The 22,954-nt window shown below is 38.6% G+C and overlaps 1 protein-coding gene across 2 annotated transcripts; it reads right to left on the reverse strand.

The window, feature by feature from the left end:
* Positions 1 to 646: 646 nt before the first annotated feature.
* On the reverse strand, positions 647 to 17,998 carry aspscr1 (ASPSCR1 tether for SLC2A4, UBX domain containing). 2 transcript variants are annotated; one of them, XM_048200935.1, is made up of 14 exons: positions 17,811 to 17,998; positions 17,219 to 17,276; positions 16,209 to 16,282; positions 15,669 to 16,137; positions 15,004 to 15,063; positions 13,453 to 13,589; positions 11,474 to 11,555; positions 11,324 to 11,390; positions 10,417 to 10,479; positions 10,268 to 10,320; positions 4,815 to 4,866; positions 4,237 to 4,306; positions 902 to 1,092; positions 647 to 771 (listed from the first exon to the last, which is right to left on the reverse strand). In XM_048200935.1, exons 1-14 carry the CDS (start codon positions 17,981 to 17,983, stop codon positions 761 to 763), a joined length of 1,560 nt encoding a protein of 519 aa, XP_048056892.1. In that variant the 5' UTR covers positions 17,984 to 17,998; the 3' UTR covers positions 647 to 760. The 2 variants fall into 2 exon arrangements, with proteins under 2 accessions (XP_048056892.1, XP_048056891.1); XM_048200934.1 differs by having other exon boundaries at positions 10,268 to 10,479.
* Positions 17,999 to 22,954: the final 4,956 nt, after the last annotated feature.

The raw sequence follows: 22,954 nt of genomic DNA on the forward strand, positions 1-22,954 counted from the left end.
ACCTTCAACCGTTTGGAGGCCACTGAAGTCCACTATATGGAGAATAATTCTGGAATGTTTTCATCAAAAACCTTCATTTCTTTTCGACTGAAGAAAGAAAGACATAAACATCTTGGATGACATGGGGGTGAGTAAATTATCAGGAAAATTTTATTTGAAAGTGAACTAATCCTTTAAGTAGACTACTAAAATGACAAACTAAAACTAAAATGGAAATAAATTACAACTATATATACAAGTAAAGAGAGTCACGAGCTGCGTCCGAAATCAGGTACTGAGTAGGTACAACATCTGCCATGTTGTTACTGTCATGTGACCTACCAGAGTCAGTTGCGTCGCTTCACTGGCATTCATAAATCCTCTCCCATGGCCTCATGGGATAGTAAAGCGTCCATTAAATACACACTTCAGGATCTCTGGGACTTTTCGCCTACTGTTTTTCGAATACTGTGTATTCAGACATACTACTCTTTTTCGCATACTATATAGTAGAGAAATAATCAATTTCAGACGCAGTCATGAACGCTGCCTGCAAACGAATCGGTGAATCACTAATTTATTCTGTGAATCACTAAATGCGACCCAGAATTATCATCAGAAACATGATGTCAGAAAAACTGATGTCAGAAAAAAGAGAAAAACTCAATTGGCAATTAACATTGTGTTTAATTGATGAAGGTTTGCATGAAATATTGTTAAACTATTGAACTATTGTAGCTGGAGAATCCAAACGCTCTTGTCTTCCTGTGCTGGTCAAACGTCACTTCTTACCTGAAAACATAGTCAAAAAGAGTGTGAAAATGCAATATATATATTTTAATATATATTTCCTATATTAAATATTTAACATATTTGATTTATATTAACTCAAAAAACACTGCTATAAATGTGACAAACACACCTGGCAGTTTGAGCCACTTCGGCACTTTCCCGGGGTCGTTCCTCACGGGTCTGGGGGCCGGCGCCTGAGAGTCACAGCCATCCTCTGTCGCCGCCCGCTGGCCGGAGGAATCACATGACTCGGGAGCCGACGGCGGGATGTGTTCAGCGGGAGCGGATGAGGAGAGTGGAGGAGGAGAGCGCGGCATACAGCTGAAGAAGGGATCACAGGAAGGACAAGTGTGATGGATCGAGAGAGGAACAGGATAAGAAGAGCTCAGTGCGTCTCTCTGACCCCTTTCATGTGACTTACTGGAGGTCAGAGGTCACGACCTCCAGACAGGCTGCAGTTATTAGAGACTTCCTGCAGAGCATCACATTAGTTTACTGTTTGAGATGAGTAAAGGACTCTTAAAAGTAATAGTTTATCAGCATAGAAAAACATGCTTTTAAAGTAGTTACACACAACTGACTATGAGTAAAGTTCATAGACAGACTTTAAGTTGGCTTGAAAACGCCCAGACAAAGTTTGAAGTAGTTTTATAAGCTTGAATTGTGATGGTTTTCAGTTTGAAATAGTTCAATTCAGGGGTGTTGCTATGTGGTTGCTAGGGTAATCTGAGTGGTGCCTAGGGATTTGTTATGTGGTTGCTAAGGTACTTGGGGTAGTTGCTTTGCAGTTGCTATGATATTTTGGGTGGTTGCTATTGTGTTGGTACTCGTGGTGGTTGCTAGGGTGTTGCTATGCGGCTAAGGTAATCTGGGTGGTTGCTATGTGGTTGCTAAGGTACAAAGGGTGGTTGCTAGGGTAATCAGGTCATTGCTATGCAGTTGCTAGGGTACTTGGGGTGGTTGCTAGGGTGTTGCTATGCAGTTGCTAGGGTTTTGCTATGAGGTACTCTGAGTGGTTGCTAAGGTATTCTGTGTGGTTGCTAGGGTGCTGCTATGCAGTTGCTAAGGTACTCTGGGTGTTTGCTAGGGTGTTGCAATGTGGTTGCTAAGGTAGTTGGAGTGGTTGCTAAAGTGTTATGCGTTTTTCCTCAGTGTGGCTGCTATGTGATTGCTAGGGTGTGGTTAAGCGGTTGCTAGGGTATTCTGGGTGGTTGCTAGGGTGTTGCTATGCTGTTGCTAGGGTACTCAGGCTGGTTGCTAGGGTGTTGCTATGCAGTTGCTAAGGTACTCAGGGTGGTTGCTAGGGAGTGTCTGAGTGACTATGTGAGTGTGAGCAGAATCTTAATCAGTGTGAATAGTGTTTTTTTTTACTAAACTATTTAAAATAATTTTCTTTAATTGAAATAAAATAAATATTAGATAAAAACTTATATTTACACATAAAATTACTAAATCTGACACTAAAAATAAAATGAAAACTTAAAGTATAAAAAGCTAATTCAAATTATTAATTAAATACCATAACAGAATATAAATAATCCTAAAACAGCTCAGAGTGTGACAGAATTACAATAAATGTATGTTAAATATGACTGATGAAACAAACACCCTCATTTAAATAACAGCAAAAAACAGCTACATTTCACTACAAGCAAAGAGAGTCATGGATTATTGTGAACGATGCCTGCAAACGAATCAGTGAATCATTTATTCATTCTGTGAATCAGTAACTGATTTGAATGAAACTTAAATATGAAAGGAAACTGTATTTGTAAAAGTAGTATCACGCTAGAAAGTAGTTTATGTAAATGATCTGAGATCTTTATGCTGATAAACTCATGAGCGCTTCAGTGTGTGTGTGTGTGTATCCTACATTAAGACATCACTGTGAGCTGCAGGAAACAGCATCTGCTTTGATGTGTGTGTGTGTGTGTGTTGATGATGGAGAGCGGGAGACAGGTGGGAGTGTGTGTGTGTGTGTGTGTGTGTGTGTGTGTGTGTGTGTGTGTGCTGGAGGGGTTTCTAGGAAAGCAGCCACTATCTTTAGAGCGGATGTGAGCGGAAACAGCCGCTGGAATCTCACATCGGGACGGAACCTCAAAGGAATTCCAGAGGGAGAGAAACGTTCCTCCCAGGAAAACTGTGTGTGTGTGAGTGTGTGTGTGTGTTTGGGGAATGCAAGTGTTTCACATCACAGTTATTTACCAGTTAAAGCTTCACTGGCACAGACTGAAGCTCAGGTTAATGTAACCAGCATGAAACTGATGTTTTCAGCTCTGATTTCTGATTGGACGAGCCGCTGATACACACAAACATTATTTTTACCTTTACCCTTTCTATTTTTATTTCTTGATTGATTTTTTTTCTTAAATTTTTTACCTCTTTTGCCTCTTAAAGGGTTAGTTCATCCAAAAATGAAATAATGTCATTTATTACTCACCCTCATGTCGTTCCACACCCGTAAGACCTTCATTCATCTTCAGAACACAAATTAAGATATTTTTGTTGAAATCCGATGGCTCAGTGAGGCCTGCATAGCCAGCAATGACATTTCCTCTCTCAAGATCCATTAATGTACTAAAAACATATTTAAATCAGTTCATGTGAGTACAGTGGTTCAATATTAATATTATAAAGCCACAAGAATATGTGGTTTGACACGCGATCTGAATCATGATTCGATACAAAAGATTCATAACGCTCCGAAGCTTCCTGAAGCAGTGTTTTGAAATCGGCCATCACTATATAAGTCGTTATTTTGTTTTTTTGGCGCACCAAAAATATTCTCGTCGCTTTATAATATTAATATTGAACCACTGTACTCACATGAACTGATTTAAATATGTTTTTAGTACATTAATGGATCTTGAGAGAGGAAATGTCACTGCTGGCTATGCAGGCCTCACTGAGCCATCGGATTTCATCAAAAATATCTTAATTTGTGTTCCGAAGATTAACGAAGGTCTTACGGGTGTGGAACGACATGAGAATAAGTAATAAATGACAGAATTTTCATTTTTGGGTGAACTAAACTTTTAAGTTACTTTATTTTTTGTGTTTAACTCTGTTTGCATCAAATCATCATATTAGAATGATTTCTGAAGGATCATGTGACACTGAAGACTGGAGTAATGATGATGAAAATTCAGGATTTTGAAATTTGATCACAGGAATAAATTACATTTTACAATATATTCACACTGAAAACAGTTTCTTTAAATTGTAAAAATATTTCACAATTTTTACTGTATTTTTGATCAAATGCACCCTTGGCGAGCAGAAGAGACTTTAAAAACATTAAAAATTGTAATTTTGACAGGTACTATATTACTATATATGACAGGTTCTACACACACACACACATTTGTTTTCCTATTATTATTATTGCTATGTGTGAAATGACCCCTTAGGAAGCGTTAAATCAGTTCAATAAGAGGAAAAAAAGAAATGCAGTAAAATATTCACCCTGCAATGAGCTCATCTGCCTGTAGGGCGGAGACACTGACGTCCAGAAGATCAGAGCGCAAGTAACAATCTGTGGAATCACACACACACACACACACACACACACACACACACGATTACTGCTCACGTCCTGTCCATATTATAAAGACACTTAATATTTGATGGTATTAGATGATTTATTAATTGCATTTAATTGATTAAACATTTAATAAAACATTTGCAATTGTTTTGTAAAAGGTGTTTTTATGCATGTTTTCATTGCATTTACATGGTTCTGACCAACAGGGGTCACCAACGTTTCCAGCGCTTCAAAACAGTGAAACATTTTTGGTTCAACTGATTCGAAGTTTTGAAAAGCTTCATTTGTCCCATCACTGGTGTCCTTCACAGCACAACATCAAACTACACTGGAGCGAAACTTCAGACGCCAAAATAGACTGACTGGACATCAAGTGTGTGACTGGAACCAACAGGGGGTCAATGCTCCCCGTTACCCAGAATGCACTGTGTGCTTCCAGTAAAGCAGATTAAATTGATGTCATTGGTTTGGACAGCAGATGAAAGAGATGTTAACAAACCTGTCGTCACGTCTGAGCCAAAGTACACGAGAGCAGCAGGGAAGAGATTCGCCTGAGAGAGAGAGAGAATGATGAAAACAGACCCACAGAGAGGTTAATGACTGTCGTCAGTCTCTGTTCTACCACAGTCACTGAGAGAGAGAGGGGTAAAAATGATCAAAAAATACACACAGCAAATATATATATAAATATTACATATATGTTATATATACTGTCACTGTGTGTATGCTTTTATTCATCAAGGATGCATTAAATTCTATTTAAATAAATAATGTTCTTTGATCACAGGAATAAATTACATTTTACAAAATATTTACATAGAAGAAAGTTATTTTAAATTGTAATAATATTTCACAATTTACTGTTTTTACTGTAGTTTTGATCAAATAAATGCAGCCTTGGTGAGCAGAAGAGATTTCTTTTTAGAAACATTAAAAATCTTATATCAAAACTTTGTATGTTTATATATAGGCATAAAATGTCAGGAAACATTTTACTTCATGGTTCCACTACAAACACCCAAACACACGTGAGACCACACACACACACACACACAACTCAGACACACTCACACTCACACTTGTACACAGACACACAATCGCATACACACATTCAAACTCTCACACACTCACATGCATTCACACTCGCACACACACACACACACACACACACACACACACACACACACACACACACATTCAAACTCACACTAGTACACACACATAGGTGCACACACCAAAACGCGCACACTCACATGCATTCACACTCACACACACACAATCATACACATTCACACTCATACACACAGACACAAAAATTCACATTCAAGCTCTGAGACTCACGCACTCATACACACACACTCGCACATACACTCTCTCACAAACACACACACACTCGCACATGCACACACTCGCACACTCACATTCATTCACACTCGCACACACACTCATTCACACTCACATTCATTCACACTCGCACACACACACACACACTCATTCACACTCGCACTCACACTCATTCACACTCGCACATGCACACACTTGCACACTCACATTCATTCACACTCGCACACACACACACACTCATTCACACTCGCACTCACACTCATTCACACTCGCACATGCACACACTCGCACACTCATTCATTCACACTCGCACTCACACTCATTCACACTCGCACATGCACACACTCGCACACTCATTCATTCACACTCGCACACACACATTCATTCACACTCGCACACTCACATTCATTCACACTCGCACACACACACTCGCACACTCACATTCATTCACACTCGCACACACACATTCATTCACACTCGCACACACACACTCGCACACTCACATTCACACATTCATTCACACTCGCATATGCACACACTCGCACACTCACATTCTTTCACACTCGCACACACACATTTTTTCACACTCGCACACACACATTCATTTACACTCGCATATGCACACACTCGCACACTCACATTCATTCACACTCGCACATGCACACACCCGCACACTCACATTCATTCACACTCGCACACTCACATACACTCGCACACTCACATTCATTCACACTCGCACACTCACATTCATTCACACTCGCACACACACACTCGCACACTCACATTCACACACACTCACATTCATTCACACTCGCACACACACACTCATTCACACTCTCACACTCGCACACTCACACTCATTCACACTCGCACACTCACATTCATTCACACTCGCACATGCACATTCATTCACACTCGCACACTCACATTCATTCACACTTGCACACTCACATTCATTCACACTCGCACACACACACTCATTCACACTCGCACACACATACTCATTCACACTCGCACACTCACATTCACACACTCATTCACACTCGCATATGCACACACTCGCACACTCACATTCTTTCACACTCGCACACACACATTCTTTCACACTCGCACACACACATTCATTTACACTCGCATATGCACACACTCGCACACTCACATTCATTCACACTCGCACATGCACACACTCGCACACTCACATTCATTCACACTCGCACACTCACATACACTCGCACACTCACATTCATTCACACTCGCACACTCACATTCATTCACACTCGCACACACACACTCGCACACTCACATTCATTCACACTCGCACACACAAACTCATTCACACTCTCACACTCGCACACTCACACTCGCACACTCACACTCATTCACACTCGCACATGCACATTCATTCACACTCGCACACTCACATTCATTCACACTCGCACACTCACATTCATTCACACTCGCACACACACACTCATTCACACTCGCACACACATACTCATTCACACTCGCACACTCATTCATTCACACTCGCACACTCACATTCACACACTCATTCACACTCGCACACTCATTCATTCACACTCGCACACACACATTCATTCACATTCGCACACACATACTCATTCACACTCGCACACTCACATTCACACACTCATTCACACTCGCATATGCACACACTCGCACTCACATTCTTTCACACTCGCACACACACATTCTTTCACACTCGCACACACACATTCATTTACACTCGCATATGCACACACTCGCACACTCACATTCATTCACACTCGCACATGCACACACTCGCACACTCACATTCATTCACACTCGCACACTCACATACACTCGCACACTCACATTCATTCACACTCGCACACTCACATTCATTCACACTCGCACACACACACTCGCACACTCACATTCACACACACACTCGCACACTCACATTCATTCACACTCGCACATGCACACACTCGCACACACACACTCATTCACACTCGCACACTCACATTCATTCACACTCGCACACACACACTCGCAAACTCACATTCACACACACTCACATTCATTCACACTCGCACACACACACTCATTCACACTCACACTCGCACACTCACACTCATTCACTCGCACACTCACATTCATTCACACTCGCACACTCACATTCATTCACACTCGCACACACACACTCATTCACACTCGCACACTCATTCATTCACACTCGCACACACACACTCATTCACACTCGCACACTCATTCATTCACACTCGCACACTCACATTCATTCACACTCGCACACACACACTCATTCACACTCGCACACACACACTCATTCACACTCGCACATGCACACACTCGCACACACACACTCATTCACACTCGCACACTCACATTCATTCACACTCGCACACACACACTCGCAAACTCACATTCATACACACTCGCACACTCACATTCATTCACACTCGCACACACACACTCATTCACACTCTCACACTCGCACACTCACACTCATTCACACTCGCACACTCACATTCATTCACACTCGCACACTCACATTCATTCACACTCGCACACACATACTCATTCACACTCGCACACTCATTCATTCACACTCGCACACACACATTCATTCACACTCGCACACACATACTCATTCACACTCGCACACTCATTCATTCACACTCGCACACTCACATTCATTCACACTCGCACACACATACTCATTCACACTCGCACACTCATTCATTCACACTCGCACACACACATTCATTCACACTCGCACACACACTCTCGCACATGCACACACTCGCACACTCACATTCATTCACACTCGCACACACATACTCATTCACACTCGCACACTCACATTCATTCACACTCGCACACACATACTTATTCACACTCGCACACTCATTCATTCACACTCGCACACACACATTCATTCACACTCGCACACACATACTCATTCACACTCGCACACTCATTCATTCACACTCGCACACTCACATTCATTCACACTCGCACACACATACTCATTCACACTCGCACACTCATTCATTCACACTCGCACACTCATTCATTCACACTCGCACACTCATTCATTCACACTCGCACACACACACTCATTCACACTCGCACACTCATTCATTCACACTCGCACACTCACATTCATTCACACTCGCACACTCACATTCACACTCGCACACTCATTCATTCACACTCGCACACTCACATTCATTCACACTCGCACACACACATTCATTCACACTCGCACACACACACACACACACACACACTCATTCGCACTCGCACATGCACACACTCGCACTCTCACATTCATTCACACTCGCACACACACACTCATAAAAATTCACATTCGCACACACTCGCACACTCACATTCATTCACACTCGCACACACACACTCATAAAAATTCACATTCGCACACACTCACACATATTCAAACACATACACACTCAAACCCACACTCGCACACATTAACACTCACACATTCAAACTCTCGCACATACACTCGTGCACACACAGACACACACTCGCTCACACACACACACACACACACACACACACTCACTAAAATTCACATTCGCACATACACTTACACATATTCAAACACACACACACACACACACACACACACACACACACACACTCACTAAAATTCACATTCGCACATACACTTACACATATTCAAACACACACACTCAAACTCACACAATCATACACATTCACACTCATACACACACACACTCACAAAACTTCACATTTGCACACACACATTCACACTTGCACACACACATATTCAAACACACACACAAACTCACACTCGCACACATTAACACACATTCAAACTCTCGCACACACACAATCATACACACACACACTAAAATTCACATTCACACACACACACACACACACACACACACTCACACTCGCACACACACACACACACACACACACACACACACACACACACACACACACACACACACTCAAACTCACAATCACACACATTCACACTCGCACACATTCACACTTGCATACACTCACGTGCACACACAATCACACACATTCACACTCGTACACACACACAGAGCACACACACACATTCAAACTCTCACACTTGCACACACACATAGGCACACACACACTCAGTGGTCAGTTGTGTGTCTGTGGTCTCTCTGCCTCTATAATGGGCGTCTCTGTGCCGATTTCTATTCTTAGAGCTCTTTGAACAGGAAACAATGTGTTTGAATGGGCCGAGGGGCGTCTGTCCTCAGAGACCCCGATTCGAGAGATGCTCGTGTGCGTGTGTGTGGAAAACATTCCTTCCATTACATGACGGAAAGTGAGCGAGAACATCCTGTTTGTGCCACTTAAAATCCTGAGAGACAAACACAGACAGACAGACAGATGTTACACAACAACACCAGTCACATCTGACCTCTGACGGGAGTTTCACTATATCAACCTGACATCACACAATGGCTTTATGTGCATTTCTTTACTGAAAACACACACTTCTTCCACCTCAGAAACATCAATCTCTCGTTCAGAACCTTCAGTTCATGCATTCATCAGTCTCACCTGGAATAGAGTGACACTTGGATCGTCAAGGATGGTTTTGGGTGGAGCAACAACTAGAAAGTAAAAAATACACAGATAAAACACACATATCATGAGTCTGTGTGTGTGTTTGTTTGTGTGTGTGTGTGTTTGTGTGTGGTGAAACTCACACAGGTAAAACTGCAGTTGTTGGTCCTGCAGGTGAGATCTGACGAAACTTCTCAGAGCACCAACTGGAAAACAGACAAACATCACAGTAACATCTGCTATGAACACAATCATCAATAAAATAAAAATAGAAATGAAATAAATATTTTATACATTTAAACATCATAAAATAAATAAAAAATAAAATAAAATAAAAATAAAATAATAAAATAAAATGTTACACAACAAAACAACAAAGAACAAAATATAATAAAAATAAAATAAAATAAATATTTGATACATTTAAACATCATAAAATAAAGAAAATTAAAATAAAATGATAAAATAAAATGTTACACAACAAAACAACAAAGAACAAAATATAATAAAATAAATATTTGATACATTTAAACATCATAAAATAAAGAAAATAAAAATAATAATAAAATAAAATAAATGTTACACAACAAAACAAAAAACAAAATATAATAGGCTATAATAAAATAAAATAAATATTTTATACATTTAAACATCATAAAATAAAGAAAATAATAAAAATAAAATAAAATAATAAAATAAAATGTTACACAACAAAGAACAAAATATAATATAATAAAATAAAAATAAAATAAAAAAATAAAATAAAATATATTTTACACAACTAAGAGCAGAACACAAGATAAAGAAAAAAATAAATATAAAGAAAAAATGATTTACACAAAAAACCAAAAACAAAACAACACAACAAAGAAAAGAACAAAAATAATAAAATGAAATAAAATAACAAAAAATATTTTATACAACTAAACATAACAACAAAAAAACAGCATAAAGAACAAAAAAAATTACATTACACTAACAAACATAAAGAAAATAAAAATAGAAAACAAAAAATATTTGATATTACAACATAAACAAGTCCAATCTGACCTGTTTCCAGAGGCCTGAAGAAGCCCTGAAGAACCTGGCGGTCTGGAAACTGGACCCTCAGCGCCACCTGATAATGAAACAACCATATAAACCCAGTCACATGACTGATCACATGACCAGCGCTGGGCAGACATGAGCACACAGACTGACCTTTGGATACCTGTCCAACTTCTCCTTCATCTGAGACTCTCGGAGAGATTTCGTCATGAGAGGAGCTTCCTCAAACGACCTCCTGAAGATCAATTAAGAGACAACTCACATTAATATTAATTTTTTTTTTTTTTTTAAATGTCTATATATTTTTCATTTGTGCTTAGTTTGAGTTATTTTAGTATATCACTAGATGAAATAAAATATGTTTTATTTAATTAAATTTCAGTTCATGTTTATTTTATTTCAAATAATATTATCCATCTGAATGAAAAGAGAAAACTGGCAAGTTTTTCTTGTATTCGGCAAGTTACACATTAAATTAAATATGAAATTTTGAAGTGGAAAGACTAAAAAATGTTTTATATATACACTTGTGATTTGTATATACCGTATATACTTGTAAAATATACTCCAATAATTCTCTAAAAAAATCCTTTTTTACAGTGCATGATTATTTAATTATTTAAAACATTTATTTCCAACTTTGCAAGGTTTATACTGAGATATAAATGTACTGATAGTGCAACACCAGGGTTATTATAGTGAACTGAAACTAAAACCATAAAAACATTAATAAAAACAACAGACTTATTAAAAAAATACAACAAAACACACAACAAAATCGTAACTAAAATTAAAAACTAATACAAAATATTAATAAAAACTATAACAGTGGTTCCAGTCATGCACTGACTCGTGTCACAGACAGCCGTCTGCTGTGGTAACACTCAAAAACCACGACACATACATACCAAACACAAACACGCTACACACACGCAACCGTCACTGTGGAGAGATCGACAGAACAGACAGAGAGAGAGAGAGAGAGAGAGAGGGAGAGAGAGGGAGGTTCGTCTGTCTGCGGCTTCTAATTAGATACCTTAGAACGGCAATTAAGAGTCACAATAATTTCAGAAATTAAACTGTCTGAGGAATCTGAGGTCAAAGGTCACGGAGCCACAAACCCCCTTCATTTACATTTCTGACTTTCTGTCATAAGAAAACACAGAAGCAACATAAGATATGTACATGTTTACAAGACAAAATGGAAACTATTTACACTGATCAGGTGTATCGTTGATATTCCAGTTCTGTTTTTGTTAATATTTTGCATTATTTTTTATTTTTAGATTTTATGTTTTTAATTTTAGTTAGAAAGTAACTTAGTTAACTTGCAATTTTAGTAATTTTGTTGTGTGTGTTGTAAGTTTTATTAGATTATTATATCTATATAAGGTTTTAGTTTTAGTTATTTTAGTACTTTAACTTCAAATACAGTGGTATTTACTTCTGTTGAAGCCGTCAGCCTGCATGATTTCAGCTTATTTTTTAAATAATCATGTTTAACAGCAGAATTTATGGTGAAAAACTATATTACCCATGATGCTGTACAGAAAATTCCACCAATCAGAGAGCCAAAACAAGCAAAGGGCACCAAAAGAGCTCTTTAGCTCCGCCCACTCCCATAAAGCACTCTGAATGACGTAATCGAGTCGATCTCCCTACGCTTTATTGTTTTATATATATATATATATATATATATATATATATATATATATATATATATATATATATATATATATATATATATATATAAATAAAATCAACACTTTTAAATTAGAAGTTTTAAATTTCTCCAGCGTTTTTAATTCGATTAGGCTGTTCGCAATGCTTCATGGGATTGTAGATTTTTCCCTCACTAAAGCAGTTAAGTACACAGTACTTGATACCTTAGTCTGATTTTCAAAATCTTTTTCACTTCAAATCAAAAAAGTTTGTGATGTTATGATTCTCCTCAAAGCTGATTGGCTTATAACTCGTTAGCGTTTTTTTAAAATCTTCCGGAACCAGCGCCGCTGAAAAAAGGGGGCGGGCACTGTTGCACTCTGTAACAACTGTGGTTGGTCAATTTACAAGTCAATCACACGGCCTCTTCCTGTCTAAATAAGAGTCAGATGTGTATAGCACGTTCTCACCTCTCGCTCTTTAGCTGGGCGAATCTCTTCCGGATGTCGTCCACGGTGACCTCAAAAAACTCGTCAGGAAGTTCTATGTCGTCATGGCGACGGGCTCCTGAATCCAGATGGAAGATCAGTGGCTCCCTGTCAACCGGCTGGACAGAGACACAATCAATTATGTGCCAACTACTTCACGATACACTTAGAGTTATTGACATGCTACTGCGATAAAGAAATATGCATGAATGAGAAAATAAAGAGTTTTTAAGTGCGAAACAGCCCCGCCTACTGATTAACATAGAATTTGCATACATTTGCATACTTTGGGAAAAAATAAAATATAATAAATGCATATTTTAAAATATCATTTATAATATAACAATATATAAACATAATATAATGAAAATACATTTTTAAATTTTAATTGTGTCACTATTATTGTGACTTTTTCGCATTTGCCTTTTCATTTTTAATATTGGGAGTCTTGCATCGAGTTTGAAGTGAAAATTAAAATTTAATTTAATTTTTCTTTTTTTTTGCATTTTAATTTTTTGATCTGACAGAGATGATTAAATAAAAATGATGAAATTAACTAACTGAATTTTATTTTTAATGTTGACACCTATTTTGCATACAATATCCAGGTTTTCATTTTTATTTTATTGACACAGAATTTGCACACATTTGCATACTTTAAAAAAACTGTTAAATAAAAGAGAAAATAAAATAAAGAAAATATAATAAATGCATATTTTAAAATATAATTTATAATATATAATATAATAATATAAAAATATAAGTAAATTACATTTTTTAAATTTGAATTGTGTCACTTTTACTGTGTAAAAGCTTTGTAAAAAATGTATTTGCTAATTTTTTCCCACATTCGCCTTTACTTTTTAAAATTTGCAGTCATGCAACGAGATTGAAGTGAAAATTAAATTTCAAATCACCAATAGCATTTTATTTTCGATCTGACGGAGATGATGAATTAAATAAAAATGATGAAATTAAATTTTGAATGTTGGCACCTATTTTGCATACAATTTCCATAATGAAATGGTTAATCTGGTTTTCATTTTTATTTGTATGATTTAAATAATTTAAATTTGGCAGAAAATGCCTTTCATAAATAGACCGACTGTACCTTGTGTTTTATATTGTATTAGTCCTATTGTTTATTTGTACTTTTGTGCATATTTTTTATAATAAAGATGAAATAAACTAGCAAAAATATACTGTATGCAATATATAAAAAAAGATTGCAATATAAAAATAACTATATTGTGATATACATTGTTATTGTGAAACAAGACTCAAATAGTTAAAAAAAAAGATTTTGGTCATATTGGTCCACCTCACACATTAATTAATACATAAATAAAGCAATAATAAAATATAAGAATTTGATGTACTTATGCAATTTCATAAGAAAGTAGAATATAATGTATATATACTGTATATAATATATAAAGTAATGCCGAATATAATGAGAATGTAGAATATACATAATGAGAATATAATGAACATAATTATACAGGCCGCTGAGGGATGCAAGTGTGTCTTTACCTCCAGATATTCATCCGCTTCCTCTTCAGCCCTCGTCGCTTGTTTGGCACTGACTGATCTCTAAAAGATACAAGAAACACAGTCAAATGTGTGTGTGTGTGTGTGTGAACAGAGCGAAAACACAAGACACCTAGAAAATCTACCAGCTATGAAGAAAAAAAGAATGTGTTGTTGTTGTTTGTGTGATGGGATCTAAATGTGGTGACGCCTGATTGAATTCAGATGCAACAAAAAAACACATCGTCCATCTCTCAAATAAATCAACAACACAACAGATTGAACAAACAAACACGCATGAAAGATCTGGAGATGAAAACAAAATGTGTGAGAACACATGAGAAGATACAGATTGTCCATGAAAAGGCCATTCAAAAGTTTGGAATAATTAAGATTTTTTATGTTTTTGAAAGAAGTCTCTTCTGCTCACCAACCGGCAGCATTTATCTGACCATAAATACAGTAAAAATTTTGAAATATTATTAAAATTTAAAATAGCAGGATTCTATTTGAATATATAGTAAAATATAATTTATTTTTGCGATGTAAAGCTGAATTTTCAGCATCATTACTCCAGTTTTCAGCATCACATGATCCTTCAGAAATCATTCTGATATGATGATTTGCTGCTCAAGAGACATTTATGATTATTATCAGTGTTTTAATACCTTGATTTCACCGCTGGGTTTGGGTTTTTTGGCTTTGGGAGGGCTGCCGGACACACATGATGACCACGAGGTCGAACCCTTCAATCCAGTGGCCGAAGGTCCTCCCAGACGCTGTCCGCTTCCCGCAAATGGCACAAAGTTAGTGGGCGTGGCTGAGGGGGCGGAGCCATGGCACTGTTGGGACGTCCCCGGTCGCTCGTCATCCTCTTTTATCATTATCTGAGACTCCTGCGGCTCACCAGCGGCTTTAGTTTTAGGCCGCACTGCTTGCTCTTGGCTCGTGTTCGGCTCCTCCTCTTCCTGTTTGACAGGGTGATGGTTCAATGGGGCGGCGACCTCAGTGGGCGGAGCTGGGGTTTTCATGGGAGCAGGGGCTGATGGTTCTGGTGGAGGCGGATGTGATATGGTTGTCTTGACCGCATCCATGTCCGCAGCAGGACATGAGGAGCTGGAGCCTTTCAGCACATATCTAACGGACAGAAACATCTTCATTATCATCATGAATCAGACACGGATGTGACATCAGCACTGAGAGCTCACCGTATGATGGCACTTCCTCCCGTGAGGCCCAGAGACTTTAGAGTCGTCTTCTTCAGCACTTCCTCACCGCTGATCTAAACAACAGCAAAAAAGACATGAAACAGAGTTTACTTCCTATTTAATTGCACAATGTGACGGATTTGAGAGTGACGCAGGAGATCAATGAGAAAACAATGGAGTGTTTCATCATCCACAATCTGATGATTCATGAAACATTCTTGGGAGTAAAAATGCTGTTTTCTTCTCATTTTCTGACTTAATAACATTAAGACAAGATTTAAAGGATTAGTTCACTTCAAAATTCAAATTTCCTGATAATTTACTCACCTCCATGTCATCCAAGATGTTCATGTTTTTCTTTCTTCAGTTGAAAAGAAATTAAGGTTTTTGAGGAAAACATTCCAGGATTTTTCTCCATATAGTGGACTTCATTGGGGTTCAACGGGTTGAAGGTCCAAATGTCAGTTTCAGTGCAGCTTCAAAGAGCTCTACATGATCCCAGACGAGGAATAAGAGTCTTATCTAGAGAAACCATCAGCCATTTTCTAAAAAAAATAAAAAATGATATACTTTTTAACCACAAATGCTCTTGCACTGCTCTGTGATGCTCCATGCATTACGTAATCACGTTGGAAAGGAAAGGTCACGCATGAGGCAGGAGGAAGTATTTTTTTAGAAAATGACTGATGGTTTCTCTAGATTAGACTCTTATTCCTCGTCTGAGATCATGTAGAGCTCTTTGAAGCTGCACTGAAACTGACATTTGGACCTTCAGCCCGTTGAACCCCATTGAAGTCCACTATATGGAGAAAAATCCCGGAAAGTTTTCCTCAAAAACCTTAATTTCTTTTCGACTGAAGAAAGAAAGACATGAACATCTTGGATGACATGGGGGTGAGTAAAATATCAGGAAATTTGAATTCTGAAGTGAACTAATCCTTTAAATGAAGTGATTTTGATTTCATGTTGACTTTAATACCGAAGCGCAGAGATCAAGCGGTTGGTCTCACCTCGTCTCTCATGTAAACACACACTGGTGTGGGTCCAGACGCCTCCAGATCAGACGTCCTGTGAGGAGGAAACAGATCAAAATATCTGTCAGGAAGAGAACAAACAAAAACACACACTGGACTGATCTGTACGTCTGCTGGATGACCTGTAAGCACCACAAACACATGTGTCGCGTATACTGTATATAGATTAGATTCCTGAGAACAGCAGCCGGTTTTTCCAGCACATATTCATTTTCCATGTAGGTGTTTTTGGGAAAGAGACCAGAGAGGAAAACAAATTTGGACACAAATGGAATTTCAGTGTAATTGTGTGCGAGCAGGGGGAGGGGCCAGTGAGTGGATGGGGAGGGGCCTGTGGTATCAGTGGGAGGAGACTGCGAGAACAGTTTAAAGAGCTTGGCAGCGGCACTGAGAGCTCATAAAAACGCAGAGTGTTCGCAGTTCACACGATCTGGCTGCATTTAAAAACCTCAGCAGGAGGAATGTGTTTTACTTCAATCGATAGAAACATCCACAGAAAGAACACACACATGCACATTTCCCTTATAAATTACGCAATTGCAGCCCTCACGGACAGAACGACACACACCTGGTTTGAGGAAAGTGGGTCAGTAGATCCCATAATGTCTGTCCACTAGAGAAAGAGTCCTGAAGACGAGAGCCGTCCTCCATCTGCAGGGCGATCCGCACCTGAACCACACAGGATGAACAGAAAACATCAGAAGTCTTGGCCAAAATCTGTTGTGAAACGTCTACTGACATTTTTAAAATGGATTAATCAGCATTATTGCCTAGTTAGACTACAAATTAATACAATATAGTACTAAAGCTTGGAATAATTAAGATTTGCTCATGTCTGCTCATCAAGGGTTTATTTATTTAAAATAGCTGTTTTCTATGTGACTATATACAACCCGAATTCGGGAAATGTTGGGACGTTTTTTAGACTTGAATAAAATGAAAACGAAAAGACCTTCAAATCACATGAGCCAATAGGCAGGCCAATTCAGTACCCGGACTCTAGCTGCAGTATGTGGTTTTGCATTGTCCTGCTGAAATACACAAGGCCTTCCCTGAAATAGACGTCGTCAGGAAACCTTTATATACCTTTCAGCATTCATAGTGCCTTCCAAAACATGCAAGCTGCTCATACTGTATGCACCTTTGCACCCCCATACCATCAGAGATGCTGGATTGCGTTTACAGACAGTGGTTTAGTTGGCATCTGCAGATGGCACGGCGGATTGTGTTTACCGACAGTGGTTTAGTTGGCATCTGCAGATGGCACGGTGGATTGTGTTTACCGACAGTGGTTTAGTTGGCATCTGCAGATGGCACGGCGGATTGTGTTTAGCAAAAGTGGTTTAGTTGGCATTTGCAGATGGCACGGCAGATTGCGTTTACCGACAGTGGTTTAGTTGGCATCTGCAGATGGCACAGAGAATTGCGTTTACCGACAGTGGTTCAGTTGGCATCTGCAGATGGCACGGCGGATTGCGTTTACCGACAGTGGTTTAGTTGGCATCTGCAGATGGCACGGCAGATTGCGTTTACTGACAGTGGTTTAGTTGGCATCTGCAGATGGCACGGCAGATTGTGTTTACCAAAAGTGGTTTCTGGAAGTATTCCTGGGCCCATATAGTAATGTCATTGACACAATCATGCCGAAGACCACGGGAATCCAATAAAGGTCTTCAGACTTGTCCCTTACGCACACAGATTTCTCCAGTTTCTCTGAATATTTTGACGATGTTATGTACTGTAGCCTTTGCAATTTGTGTTGAGGAACATAGTTTTTTAAGAGTTCCACAATCTTTTTACGCATTCTTTCACAGCTCTGCCCATCTTCACTTCTGAGAGATCTTTACTTCTAAGACATCCCTTTTATAGCTAATCATGTTACAGACCTGATATCAATTAACTTAATTAGTTGCTAGATATTCTCCCAGTTGAATCTTTTCCAAATTTCTTGCTTTTTCAGCCATTTGTTGCCCCCACACCAACTTTTTTGAGACCTGTAGCAGGCATCAGATTTGAAATGAGCTCATTTAGTAGATAAAAGTGTAATATTTCTCAGTTTAAACATTTATGTTATCTATGTTCTTTTGTGAATAAAATATTGGCTCATGTGATTTGAAAGTCTTTTAGTTTTCATTTTGTTCAAATATAAAAAAAATGTCCGAACTTTTCCAGAATTCAGGTTGTAGTAAAAATTAATTTATTCCTGTGATCAAAGCTGAATTTTCAGCATCATTACTCCAGTCTTCAGTGTTACATGACTCTTCAGAAATCATTCTAATATGCTGATTCTTTGATGAATGGAAAGTTCAAAAGAACATCATTTATTTGAAATAGAATCTTTTGTAACATTATAAACGTCTTCACTGTCACTTTTTGATTAATTTAATGGATCCTTGCTAAATAAAAGTATCAATTTCTTCATAAATTCTTTATAAAATCATTCTGACCCCAAACTTTTGAACATTAGTGCATTTATTTTTGAAAAAAATATTAAAATAAAAGCAGGATGAGAAGCAAAAAATCTAAACAATAGAAAGAAAATTACTTGAAGTTTTTAGTTTTTGTATTTTCAATCAGTGCTGAATAATCTGAATTAATCTTTCAAGACAAATGTTTGGCTGTTGTATTCTGTAAAAATCAGCAAAGGGTCTTTTGTGTCAAGCTTTTTGCATGTTTATGGAAATCAGAAGTTAATAATAAACCTTCAGCACAGAAAATCATTACAACACATAATGGTGCATTTATCTCCACGAAACACTGAAAAGACAACAAAGAAATCTCGTCGAGCTGATCCAAACAGTCTTAAAAATCTTGAATGCATTTCAAAGACTCTACAAGCGTGTGGAAAATAATAACCCTGAAAAGAGCCAGAATCATTTCATAAAAGCCTCCAATGAGAGATAAAACCTGAAAAGCGTGCAGGAGATGCTGAAGAGCGGCCTCTAATTGAGCAGAAGTATGCGAGACGGAGCCGGGCAGCACATCAAGGCGCGTGTTTGTGTACAATCTGAACCGCAAACACACACTTGGACACGCCGAGCATTTTTCCTCCCTCCACATGCCTGAAGCGTGAGGCAGAACGGCCGTTAAACGCTGGCGGGAAGAGTAGGACGGTGGTTTACCCATCATGCTTTACGACCGACCCGCTCATTAATCACCTCGCCTTGATCTTTCAATCAAACGAGAGCGCGATGTTCATTTTCCCTTTCATCCAGCGGTCCGGCTACAAATGCACAAACATTCGGCGTTATAAACACATTCCCGTAAAACAGCAGATGGGATTGTAGGTCTTGTGCCAAACACGTGTTTCATAAGTGACACGGGCAGTTGATGACACTGATGATGTCATCAATCCGGAGCGCTGATGTCACAGAGTCAACCTAACGAGCCTGACAGGAAGAAGGAAACATCACACAAACTCAGCAAGTGTTTATGCGTTTACACTCAGTGTAAACAATATGAATGATCCGTACTTATATTTCTCTATATTGTAAGGGAGGAAGTTCAATGCTTTATATGATATAAACAACTTGTTCAGGTCAAACAGCAGATTCTGTAATCATGCATTTTAAGACCCGATCAGATCCCAGACGCACATCGAGAACTGTTGACTTATTTTAACAAGCAGCAAAACTCATTTTTTGCCGTGAGAAGCTGCAGTGCAGATGTGCTCTGGCCAGGCGGGCGCGCGGATGTTTACTGACCGCTGATCACACGGATGTGACAAACACGGCATGAACGTGCAAACATGCAATCGGCAGGCCTAATTACACCAGAGTGGAAATGAAGCGTTTTATCAGGAGGCTATTATAAACTATTATATAACTGCACGAAAAGTAGATCATTGTAAACACATCAAACGTTTGTTCTAACAAAAATATAAAACTACAACCGATTACAACTATTAACAACATTTGATCCAAACTAACTACCACTACTGAGAGACAGATTCATTTAGGGTTAATCTGCAATATTGTTACCCACATTCAAATGTGTTTTTATTTGATTTGTTTACGATTGTTTACATTTCAATGATTTAATGTTTATAGCTATAAGTATTTAGTATGTTGGTAGTCTTACATAAAATCAATGTAAAATAAAAAAGCTCATACAATACTGAGTTTGACAGCCTGATTTGAATGTGATGTGACAAGTTCTGTTGTGATGTGTGTTGTGATGTTTTGTGTGTTGTGTTGTGATGTATTGTGTGTTGTGATGTGCTGTGATGTGTTGTGCCGTGATGTGTTTTGCTGTGTTGTGATGTTGCGCTGTTATGTGTTGTGTTATAATGTGTTGTGTTTTGCTTTGATGTGTTGTGATGTGCTGTGATGTGTTTCGCTGTGTTGTGGTGTGTTGTGGTGTGTGTTGTGATGCGTGTTGTAATGTGTTGTGATGTGATGTGTTGTGATGTGTGTTTGTGTTGTGATGCGTGTTGTTATGTGTTGTGTTGTAATGTGTTGTGATGCGTTGTAATGTAGTGATGTGTTGTAATGTAATGCGTGTGATGTGATGTGTGTTGTGATGTGTGATGTGATGCGTGTTGTGTTGTGATGCGTGTTGTTATGTGTTGTGTTGTAATGTGTTGTGATGCGTTGTAATGTAGTGATGTGTTGTAATGTAATGCGTGTGATGTGTGATGTGATGTGTGTTGTGATGTGTGATGTGTGTTGTGATGTGTTGTGATGTGATGTGTTGTGATGTGTGTTTGTGTTGTGATGCGTGTTGTTATGTGTTGTGTTGTAATGTGTTGTGATGCGTTGTAATGTAGTGATGTGTTGTAATGTAATGCGTGTGATGTGTGTTGTGATGTGTGATGTGATGCGTGTTGTGTTGTGATGCGCGTTGTTATGTGTTGTGTTGTAATGTGTTGTGATGCATTGTAATGTAGTGATGTGTTGTAATGTAATGCGTGTGATGTGTGATGTGATGTGTGTTGTGATGTGTGATGTGATGTGTTGTGATGTGTTGTGATGTGAGATGTGATGTGTGTTGTGATGTGATGCGTGTTGTGATGTGATGTGTGTTGTGATGTGATGTAATGTGTGTTGTGATGTGTGATGTGATGTGTGTTGTGATGTGTGATGTGATGTGTGTTGTGATGTGATGCGTGTTGTGATGTGATGTGTTGTGTGTTGTGATGTGATGTAATGTGTGTTGTGATGTGTGATGTGATGTGTGTTGTGATGTGTGATGTGATGTGTGTTGTGATGCGTGTTGTGATGTGTGTTGTGATGTGATGTGTGTTGTGATGTGTGTTGTGATGTGTGTTGTGATGTGTGTTGTGATGTGATGTGTGTTGTGATGTGTGTTGTGATGTGATGTGTGATGTGATGTGTGTTGTGATGCGTGTTGTGATGTGTTTTGTGTTGTGATGTGTGTTGTGATGTGTTGTGATGTGTGTTGTGATGTAATGTGTGTTGTGATGTGTTTTGTGTTGTGATGGGTGTTGTGATGTGATGTAATGTGTGTTGTGATGTGTGTTGTGATGTGATGTGTGTTGTGGTGTGTGTTGTGATGTGTTTTGTGTTGTGATGTGTGTTGTGATGTGTTTTGTGTTGTGATGTGTTTTGTGTTGTGATGTGATGTGTTGTGATGTGTGATGTGATGTGTTGTGATGTGATGTAATGTGTGTTGTGATGTGTGATGTGATGTGTGTTGTGATGTGTGATGTGATGTGTGTTGTGATGCGTGTTGTGATGTGTGTTGTGATGT

Source organism: Megalobrama amblycephala, linkage group LG8, assembly GCF_018812025.1.
Source record: "Megalobrama amblycephala isolate DHTTF-2021 linkage group LG8, ASM1881202v1, whole genome shotgun sequence".
NCBI classification, from domain to species: Eukaryota; Metazoa; Chordata; class Actinopteri; order Cypriniformes; family Xenocyprididae; genus Megalobrama; species Megalobrama amblycephala.

Coding starts and splice junctions, on each gene's coding strand:
- aspscr1 (XM_048200934.1), bottom strand. CDS start 17,983: ATGTCAGTAGACGTTTCACAACAGATTTTGGCCAAGACTTCTGATGTT. Junction 17,277..17,810: donor ACCCACTTTCCTCAAACCAG/GTGTGTGTCGTT, acceptor TCCTCCTCACAG/GACGTCTGATCTGGAGGCGT. Junction 4,867..10,267: donor CAAGTGTCACTCTATTCCAG/GTGAGACTGATG, acceptor TCTCTCTCTCAG/GCGAATCTCTTCCCTGCTGC.